The 11,666-nt window shown below is 35.8% G+C and overlaps 1 protein-coding gene across 6 annotated transcripts in view; it reads left to right on the top strand.

Annotated features, from left to right (window-relative positions):
- LOC123503032 (cationic amino acid transporter 3-like) overlaps window positions 1-11,323 on the top strand; it is a 34,131-nt gene extending 22,808 nt beyond the window's left edge. For all 6 annotated transcript variants that reach the window (XM_045252412.1, XM_045252411.1, XM_045252409.1 and 3 more), the window contains one exon: window positions 10,068-11,323. In XM_045252412.1, coding sequence (XP_045108347.1) covers window positions 10,068-10,228 — 161 coding nt within the window. In that variant the 3' untranslated portion in view covers window positions 10,229-11,323. The remainder of the gene's footprint in view (window positions 1-10,067) is intronic.
- Window positions 11,324-11,666: the final 343 nt, after the last annotated feature.

The following is an 11,666-nucleotide window of genomic DNA, read 5'->3' as shown; positions in this document are numbered from 1 at the left end:
TTCACTAGGTTCATAGTTTAAAATTTTTTTTTTTTTTTTTTTTTTTTTTTTTTTGTGTGTGTGTGTGTGTGTGTTAGATAAGAAATGTTATTTGTTGAAATAGTAATAATGATGATAAGAAATAATGTTAGTAATAATAGTTAATAATAATGAATACTCTATTGTCACATAATGATATATGTAGTATGTTCTTAATATTTGTTCTGTGAACCATATATATATATATATATATATATATATATATATATATATATATATATATATATATATATATATATATATATATATATATATATATATATATATATATATATATATATATATATGTGTGTGTGTGTTTGTTTGTTTGTTTGTTTGTTTGCTTGTTTGTATGTATTCACTCATTCATTTATCTTATGCCATTAAAATATTTGAAAAACAGACAAAATCCATTAAAGACAACTCCAAGAAATTGGCAGATAAAAACACCAATAAAATGTAACACACACAAACACACTGGAGAAAGTTAAAAAGGAAAAGGACTTAGGAGTGACAATGGAAGAAAACAATATGGATAGAATTTTTAGAGAAACATATAATTTGCTAAGGAATATTGCAGTAGCATTTCACTACATGGACAAAGAAATGATGAAGAAATTGATAAGTACTATAATAAGACCCAGATTGGAATATGCAGGAGTAGTGTGGACCCCTCATAAAAAGAAACACATAAGGAAATTGGAGAGGCTACAAAAAATAGCTACAAGAATGGTTCCAGAATTTGAAGGGATGACATATGAGGAGAGACTAAAGGCTATGGATCTACCAACCCTGGAACAAAGAAGGAGAGAGAGACCTGATACAAGTTTATAAATTGATCAACGGAATGGACCAAGTGGATAATGAGAAACTGATCCTGAGAGAAGAATATGACATCCGAAGCACAAGATCGCATAGTAAAAAGCTGAGAAAAGGAAGATGTCTGAGAGATATTAAAAAATATAGTTTTCCGCAGAGATGTATTGAGACATGGAACAGTTTAAATGAAGAAGTAGTGTGTGCAATGAGTGTGCATACCTTTAAAGTAAGATTGGATAAGTGTAGATATGGAGACGGGCCACATGAGCATAAAGCCCTGTAAAACTACAACTAAGTAAATACACACACACACACACACACACGTGCACACACACACACACACACACACACACACACACACACACACACACACACACACACACACACACACACACACACATAAGGAAACTAGAGAAAGTACAGAGGGCTGCAACAAAATGGTGCCTGACTTAAGAGATTTGACTTATGAAGACAGACTGAAAAGAATGCAACTTCCAACCCTGGAAAACAGAAGAGAAAGGAGACCTGTAGCTCAGTGGTTAGGCTGGCTTCACTTAAGCCAGAGGACCGTTGATTTCATGGCCGGACATTAATAGATGGAGATATTTGGGTGTGTCTCCTTTGACGTGTAGCCCCTGTTCACCTAGCAGTGAGTAGGTACGGGATGTAAATCGAGGAGTTGTGACCTTGTTGTCCTGGTGTGTGGTGTGTGCCTGATCTCAGTCCTATCCGAAGATCGAAAAGAATGAGCTCTGAGCTCGTTCCATAGGGTAACGTCTGGCTGTCTCGTCAGAGACTGCAGCAGATGAAACGGTGAACACACACACACACACACACACACACACACACACACACACATCAGATCAGTCATGGTTTAGTAGTGACCATTTCATTTTGTTTGAGGGAAGGCAAATATTCATATACTATGTTTCATCTAATGATCTAAGTTGGCCTGTGTAAGAGTTTTTACAGCTGTTTTCTCTTTTCATGGGGAAGGATACTACATAAGAACAATTTTACATTACTGGTAATAATGTCTTTGTCATATATATGTATATATATATATATTTTTTTTTTTTTTCATACAAGCTGAGATTACTTTCATGTGCAATAAATAGCTATATTTCACCAAGAGTTTAAAGTTGCTTACATTTATCCATAATTCACTTGTAAATGTGTGTGTGTGTGTGTGTGTGTGTGTGTGTGTGTGTGTGTGTGTGTGTGTGTGTGTGTGTGTATTTACCTACCTAGTTGAATTATACAGTGTTCAAGCAGGGTTCATAGTGTCCTGTCTCCATATCTCCATTTATCTAGTTTTCCTTAAAGTTGTGCACATTATGTGCTGTAACAACTTCATTATCCAATGCATTCCATTTTTCCACCGTTCTGTGTGGAAAACTGTATTTTCCAATATCCTTCACACATTGCCTCATCCTGACCTTCTTTTCATCTCCTCTTGTTCTTCCATCTTCTTCTGTCAACAGCACCAGTGTGTGTGTGTGTGTGTGTTAGGAAGAAATTAAAAGAAAAGTCAATTTTACCACTTGAATATCATAGAAATAAAACATTTGGAAAAGCATACTTACTATCCAAGATCTCCATTAGAAAAATAATAAACAGACAGAAATACAGTAAATATAGTACATGCATATGGGAATTAGAGAAGTTAGACAGACTTACCAGTCAGTTATTGAATGATGTAATACAGTGGTTCTCAACTCCAGGAAGGGGTTGGGGTGAGCAAGCACAGGACAGTAAATGAAGGACTCACTGGCTATTAGTACAAAGGAGATAGAGCTTTTACATCCTTCAGAATATCCCATCTCCTATGTATAAGGAGGAGGAGAAAGAGGAGAATGAAAAGAAGGAAAAGAGGAGAAGGAAGAAAAGGAGGAGAAAGAAGAAAAGGAGGAGAATGAAGAATATGGAGGAGAAGGAAGAAATCCTCCTCCATCCATGCTTCACAGTATCAATGTTGACAAGGTGCTGACATTCCACCATTAAGTCTATAACTTTCTTAATAGTAAAATTGTGAAAGAAATTCTTTGGCGTCATAATTGACCTGGGTGTGGCTGGTGGTGGCACCGCTGCTTGGGATATTACCTCATCTGTGTGTGATGCACTACTTTTCAGTGATGCAGCCTCCAACATGTCGACTTGTCACCCCATCAATCTATCAACCTGTTAACATGTTAACATGTCAACCTGGCAACCTGTGGTGTGGTGTTCACTGGCATTGCTAACTAAAATAGTTCAGAAAAATAAGTAATGACAGGCAAATGTAACCATGAAATAAAACAACAGAAAGAGTGTTAACTGTACAAAAAAAGCATTGTGTAATGTGGCACTTGCCAGGCTTTAAATACCACTGATACATATGTATGCACAGCACATCAACTGTAATCAATGTGTGGCATTTTTACATCTCTCCCTTCCCCGTCCAATGCCATATTCCATGATGCTTTTTGTACATTCAACATATTTTGATGTTTTCCTTCACAGTTAGATATACCTGTCATTGTTTATTTTTCATGTATTTTATTTAAGAATGCAAGTGGACCCTACACCAGAGCCTGGTATGAAATGCTAATATTTTTATTTCTTTTCTCTTTTTATCTTTTTCAATTAAATGTGCTTCCCATGCCTTTGTTACGTTCTTGCGTGTTTGTGTGTGTGTGTGTATTTACCTATTTGTATTTATCTATTTGTGTATTACAGGGCCCAAGCTAAGCTCTCTGTGTCCTGTCTCCTTGTCCATTCCTGTCATCTCTCTCTTTCATCTGATTGACCCACACCGCATCAACTACTTGACTGCTCAGTTTATTCCACTTATCAATGCTACGATGCGGGAAACTGTATTTTCTCACGTCATTTAGACAGATGTCCTTTATTAGCTTTTTTCTATGTCCTCAGAGATAATTACTTGTGGTCACCTTTATCAACTCTCTATCCAGTATGTCAATCTTGTTCACCAATTTATACATAGTTATCATGTCTCCTCTTGTTCTTCTCTCTTCTAATGTGGTCAGCCCCAGCTTCCTTAGTCTTTCCTCATAGTCTAACTCCCTGAGTCCTGGTACCATCCTTGTTGCCAGCCTTTGTACCCTTTCTACCTTCTTCACATTTTTCTTCATATGCGCTGACCAGACACATGCTGAATATTCTAGCTGGGGTCTTATTAAGGTATATAATATCTTCATCATTCCTTCATCTAGGTGTGTGTGTGTGTGTGTGTGTGTGTGTGTGTGTGTGTGTGTGTGTGTGTGTGTGTGTGTGTCTCCCAATGTTACACACACACACACACACACACACACACACACACACACACACACACACACACACACACACACAAAATAAATAAATAATTAATAAATAAATAGATAATAAAGAAAGAAAGGAAGGAAAAAAAATCAAAAACTACAAAGAATTGAAAGGATGGTGCCAGAAATAAAGGATCTTCTGTATGAAGAACAGGTTGAGTGAAGAGACTGTAACAGCAGAAAGTGTGAATAAATTTAAGGAAAGTTGGACAAAATTAGAGATGGAGACAGGTCACTAGCAGCATTGCTGTAATCCTGTAATATACAGCTAGGTAAATACACACACACACACACACACACACACACACACACACACACACGGTCGCTGAGAGAGGACGGCTCGTCTCCGGCTGCGGACGGGAAGAAGTGAAAATACCTATGGTGTTACAGAGCCCAGGTACCTCTAAGCTAGTGTCCTGTTGATGTCCTACTGTCGCATAGTGTTGAAAGTGAGGGATATGGAGAGTGGTCCTAGAGAGGAGAGTGTGGGCGGTGATTGTTTTGGCCGTAATCAGCTGACGTTAACAAACATGGCGGCTACCCCTAGACAACCTAAGGATTTTGAAGGTTTTGTAACCACTCCAAGAGGACTGGAGAAATTAGATATGGATGCAAGAATCCAGGCACTGGAAAGTAAGTTCCTAAACATTTTGTCCATAGAAGAAAAACTGGATAGAGTTATAGCCGAGAATGATTCGTTCAAAAAAGAGATCTATTTGTTAACGATAGCGAATAAAGAGCTATTGAAGGAAAAAGTAGAGATGGAGAAAGAAAACCAACAACTAAGGAAACAATGTGAAGAGATGAAGGCTAAACTCCTAGAAATGGAGATGAAAATATCCAAAGGGGACTTGAGGAAGGAGGAATGCTTTAATCTAATTGATGCCAGGATGAAAGAAGTGAACCATGAACATCAGGAGGTACAAAGGTCCTTTAGGGAGATAGTGAAAAAACAGGAAGAGGAAAATAAAGTGATTACGCAGAGTGAAATGGTAAAGGCACTAAAGGAAAATGAGTATGTGGTGAGAGATATTGCTGAAAAGAAAAAATGTGTGATCATAACAGGATTGAGGGAGGAAACTAACAGAAACTGGCAGGATAGGAGGGATAAGGAAAATGACAGGATTAAGTCTTTACTGAATAAGATCTCTGTGGAGGAAGAGGACCTATATGCTGAGGTAGAAGAAAGTGTGAGATTGGGAGCTTTTGAGGAAGGCAAGAATAGACCATTAAAATTGAAATTAAAGTCTCAGGTGGCAGCTGAGGCCTTGTTGAGGAGGGCTTGGAAACTTAAGGACTCTGAGGAAACCAAAACAATTTACATAAGAAGAAATATGTCACAGGATGAGCGAATGAAAATGAAAGAGCTTGTAACTGAAGTGAAAGAGAGGAATGACGAAAGAACAGAGGAGGAAAAGACCAAGTTTTTGGAGGATGAGAAATGGGAGGCTAAAGAAGTGGTGGATAAAACAGGCGGAATAGACATTACATGGAAGAAAGAGACTAGGAATGGAATACAAGTGACTTACATGAATATAGATGGATTTCTGTCTAAGAGGCTAGAATGTATGGATTACCTAAGAAATAACGAACCGGACATAATGTGTGTAGTGGAAACAAAGCTAAGGCCTGAAATAAAGCTAGACTGGTTTGTTGTAAAACACTACAAAGTATGGAGAAATGATAGAAAAATAAAGGAGGTGGTGGTATAATGGTTCTTACTAAGGAAGATCTGATAGTGAAGGAGGTGAACTATAGTAAGAGAAATGAGGAAGTGATAAGTATGCTTATAACAGATGGCAAGAGGGACATTAATATTATAACAGTATACATACCACCCAGAACCAGTGCTTGGGAATATGAACAGTACCAAATGGTGATGAGAAATACTCTAGACAGAATGAAGCAAGAACTCATCAGAAAGGATAGAGTGATGATAGTCGGAGACTTTAATTGTAAAGAAATAGTGTGGGAAGACTATGAAGTGGTGAACGGTGGTGAGTGGGCAGAGGAATTGTTAAAGGTAGCAACAAATAACTTGATGACACAGTGGGTGAGATCACCAACAAGGTGCAGAGGACAAGATGTTGCAGCAAGGTTGGATTTGGTATTTACCAGGGGCATCTCTCTAAAAGAGGAAATTGAACATAAATGTCCCTTGGGGAAAAGCGATCATGATGTCCTAAGCTTTGAGCTGGATATGGAATTAAGCACGAATAAGATTGTGGAACGCAGGGAGGATGCTATCTACCTGGACTTTAGAAAGGCCTTTGATAAAGTACCACACATATACTGATGTGGAAACTAAAGAAGATTGGAGTAAATGATAAACTAGCAAAATGGATGGAAAATTACTTAGTGGGAAGAAAAATGAGAACAGTGGTGAGAGGAAGGAAGTCCGAGTGGAAGAAGGTAACCAGTGGAGTTCCACAAGGGTCAGTGCTTGGTCCCATCATGTTTTTGATTTATGTTAATGATATGCCAGTAGGAATTGACAGTTACATGAACATGTTTGCGGATGATACTAAAATTATGAGGAGAGTAAAGAATGTGGAAGATTGTAACAAGTTACAGGAAGATCTTGATAAAATATATGAGTGGAGTAAGGAGTGGCAGATGGAATTTAATATAGACAAGACCCATGTTATGAAAATGGGAAGAAGTAGATACAGACCAAACTGGGATTACAGGCTGGGTGATGAGAAAATTAAAGAGACCAATGAGGAGAAAGACTTAGGAGTAACCGTGCAAAACACTTTGTCACCGGAGAAACACATTAACAAGATTTTTGGGAAAACATATAACATGCTTCAAAATATTGGCCTTGCATTCCACTACCTAGATGAAGGAATGATGAAGAAGATATTATGTACCTTAATAAGACCCCAGTTAGAATATGCAGCTTGTGTCTGGTCACCGCATATGAAGAAAAATGTGAAGAAGGTAGAAAGGGTACAAAGGCTGGCAACAAGGATGGTACCAGGATTCAGGGAGTTAGACTATGAGGAAAGACTGAGGAAGCTGGGGCTGACCACATTAGAAGAGAGAAGAACAAGAGGAGACATGATAACTATGTATAAATTGGTGAACAAGATTGACATACTGGACAGAGAGTTGATAAAGGTGACCACAAGTAATCATCTCCGAGGACATGGAAAAAAGCTAATAAAAGACATCTGTTTAAATGAAGTGAGAAAATACAGTTTCCTGCATCGTAGCATTGATAAGTGGAATAAACTGAGCAGTGATGTCGTTGATGCGGTGTTTGTCAATCAGATGAAAGAGAGATATGACAGGAATGGACAAGGAGACAGGACACAGAGAGCTTAGCTTGGACCCTGTAATACACAAATAGGTAAATACACACACACACACACACACACACAGTCTCAGGAAGTGGTGAGGCAAATGGGCAAGCCTCTTAATGTGTAGCCCCTGTTCACCTAGCAGTAAATAGGTATGGGATGTATCTCGAGGGGTTGTGGCCTCGCTTTCCCGGTATGTGGAGTGTGTGATGTGGTCTCAGTCCTACCCAAAGATGAGTCTATGAGCTCTAAGCTCGCTCCATAATGGGGAAGATTGGCTGGGTGACCAGCAAGCAACTGTGGTGGTGAATTACACACACACACACACACACACACACACACACACACACACACACACACACACACACACACACACACACACACACACACACACTTTTCTCACTATTTTCAATAAAAGTAACCTAGGGATTGTAATAGAATAGCACAAAGTTTCACAAAGCTTTTCGAACGATGCTTTGTGTACATAAGCTAGCTCGAGGCTTACCTGATGAGAACACATAATTTTATCTGTAACAAAGTGGTGTTTATGAATTGAAGGACAAACATATCAATGACAAGTTAAATTTTACACAAAAAGTTGGACAAATTGCAAATTATGCAATTGGCAATGTGTACTAATCGCAGGATTTCATTGTATGTACAGTTTGCATAAACAGTTACCGTGTCTAAGGAAGGGCACAGTGACTTTATATATATATATATATATATATATATATATGTATATGTATATACCATGTGGGCTTTTCACGGGAATTTATGGGCTAAAAGGGATACTTTTTGGGATACCTCCTATCTCAAAGCCCACCTCATAAGAAACCGTTGCCCAAGTGAGGAAGCCCAACCTACACTCGAACCGTGGACAGGATTCAAACCCGTGCGCTTGGAGACCCCTCAGACCCCAAAGCATGCGTGGTTCTACTGTACCACGGCAGCCTCTATTCATGTATATTGTAATTCTCCTCCCACAACAGAGCCAAGAGGGGTGAAAGAGATATTATATATATATATATATATATATATATATATATATATATATATATATATATATATATATATATATATATATATATATATATATATATATATATATATATATATATATATATATATATATATATATATATATATATGTATGTATGTATACAGGTATATATATATATATATATATATATATATATATATATATATATATATATATATATATATATATATATATATATATATATATATATATATATGTATGTATGTATGTATACAGGTAACTCGATTTATGTGATAGGTGCGTTCCAAGAGGCATCGCGTATATCAAAATTCGTGTAAAACAAACACGTAATTCTCATAAGAAGCAATAGATGCGAGATGTGGTCCAAAAAAAATTTGTAGAAAACACTCTATTTATTTGGCTAAATTAATGTGTTTTTATTATTTACCATTCTAAATACTAGAAGTATATTTAAAGTAAAGGGAAAAGCAAGAAATAATAAGAGAAAACAACAAAACAAAGAATACGTAAACACAACACTCACTGCGTCACTGCCTTCACCACTCACACCACAGTTAGTCACCATCTTCCTCTGATCTTGACCACTTTATCAAAAATCCACTAATAAAAAATAACCCCACATGCAGAAGAAGATTAAGGATGTTTTGGGGCCATCTTGGTGAATTATAGGCAGATTGAAGAGATTCCATCTGTACTCAGTGTTGGCAGACTGCAAATGAGGCACAAGAAGAGCGGAGCTCCCACCTATCAGCCAGTTGCGGAACTCTCTGGCGCGCAGTTTGAAATTGCGTCTGGCGCTCAGTTTCAAAATGCAGTTAGGCCAAATCGCTTATAAGCAAACCGATCGCGCAAATTAAATTAATTATAAAAAAATTTCGGTCGCATTATAACAAAAACGTATAAATCAAACGCCCGTAAATTGAGTTACATGTATATATATATATATATATATATATATATATATATATATATATATATATATATATATATATATATATATATATATATATATATATATATATATATATATATATATATATATATATATATATATATATATATATATATATATATATATATATATATATATATATATATATATATATATATATATATATATATATATATATATATAGAGAGAGAGAGAGAGAGAGAGAGAGAGAGAGAGAGAGAGAGAGAGAGAGAGATATGATTCTTCTCTTGCTTTCTTCTTCCATCACTAAATTTGTACATCATTCCTACCTTTCTCATATCCCATCACTCAAAGGCAAAACTCACTGCTTTCTAAAGACGTACAACTCTGTCTTTAGAGGATTTATCATGTACTATTTTCAGCTGCTGCCTTCCTTCCTTGCTTTCTCCTCCCACTTCATTCCAATCCTCTTAACTTCATTTTCCAAAGGCAGGAGTCACTTTAGTAAACATGTAACTACATCAATGTCTTTTCAGGATTCACTGTGTATTTTTTCCCTGCTTTTTCTTTCCACCACCTGATTCTTACCCTATCTTTTTTTTTTTTTTTTTTTTTTTCCTCATTTTCTGTCACTCTAGAAGACAGGAATCACTAGATTTTTTTTGCAGGATTTGCTGTGTATTTTGGGTACAGCATCAAGCACAGCACCATAGAGTACAGGATGCAGGGCAAGAAGCTGCCACACACCAATCCTATAGACACCATTGGCACCATATTTGACTCCGACTCTGAAGAAGAAATTCTTTACTCACAGCTAAGTTCTGATTGATTATAAACACTACTTAAGCATTCCATGACAATCTGGAAAGGTCACAATTGTAAACAGAGTTTATATTTTAATATTCTTTAATGTTTTTGTTGTCTTGTCTCAAGTATTTATATTTAAATGTTTTGTTGTCTTGTCTCAATTAATTTCTCACAGACTGGAGAGGAAATTTTAGGAGTTTTCAAAGGCATCTTCTGATTTCTTTCTTGGAAGCTAATGTAGAAGTTATTAGGGTTTTTAAGACTATTTTCATTATTCTAGTTGTAGTTTGACAAAGGTTCTGCATTGTCAAAAGAATTAGATGGATATTGTCAAGGTTTTCAAGAGTGTTTTTATTATTGTGGTCATAGTTTAGCAAGGATTCTTCACTATCAAAGGGGTTGTGGCTTTCAAGGGTATTTTCATGATTGTTGTTTGTTGAAAAGTATTTACTATTGGCAGAAAAACTCATGAAAACCTAACTAATCATTGCTATGGTATCCTAACAGCACAAAGATAGACTTGATTGATCTCCACCATTCAAAACACACAGAGAAGGATGACCAGTGTATGTAATAATGTTGGGCATCAAAGATGCCTTTGCTTATTTTTGGCAAACCTGTGCTTGTGATATATGTACATAGTGGTTATTTATTTAATTATAGGAGACAATTTGAGTCTTTCAGCAAGTCACATTCCAGATAGTGTTAAATAATTATCAGACCTTGTCTATAACATTTGTTGACGTCTGAAATGCTTTTATAATTGATATAATTGATTGCTGTTGATAATTTTGTAAAGCAATTTATCTGTGTTTTAGAATTTTGATGTCTGTTATTATGGTTATCATTATTACTTTTTTTATTATCATTGTTATTATTATTAGTATCATAATTATTATCATTATGATAATAGTAATGATGATGTTAATTTTATAGAGAAGCTTTAACATTTATTCAATAAATTCATAATCTTAATTTTCATCTATCTTTTGCTTATTATTATTAATCTATTTGTACCTGTTTCATCTGTGTCACATGTGGCACATTACTTCTTACATTCCTGGTTGCAGTGAAGGCAATATGATACTATTTTATTGATAAACTTTACCATTTATGATCAATAAGTTTATATTCCAAATCCTTTTTTTCTATATATGTTAGCTAGTTATTTATATCACCTGTGTCTGTGAATCAATACTTGTCAAAATCCCAGCTTCTTCTTCTTATTATTATTTATTTATTTATTTATTATTATTTTCTATTATTTTTTTCTTTATTTTTTTTCTTTATTTATTATTATTTTTTTTTTTTTTTCTTTTGTAAAAGGGAAAGCCAGTGAAGGTAGTGAAATGTGGTGGAAGGGTCCAGAGACTTATACAACATCACAGTATTGAGAAGGGTTTAACTCTCTCAATACAATGGCTTTCCAAGGCCACAGAGATGCTTAAAAGGATGGATCC

The sequence above is a fragment of the Portunus trituberculatus genome, chromosome 13 (genome assembly GCF_017591435.1).
Source record: "Portunus trituberculatus isolate SZX2019 chromosome 13, ASM1759143v1, whole genome shotgun sequence".
Classification (NCBI taxonomy): domain Eukaryota; kingdom Metazoa; phylum Arthropoda; class Malacostraca; order Decapoda; family Portunidae; genus Portunus; species Portunus trituberculatus.
Note: the sequence above shows the minus strand (reverse complement) of the source record. Positions and strands in the feature narration are given on the sequence as shown.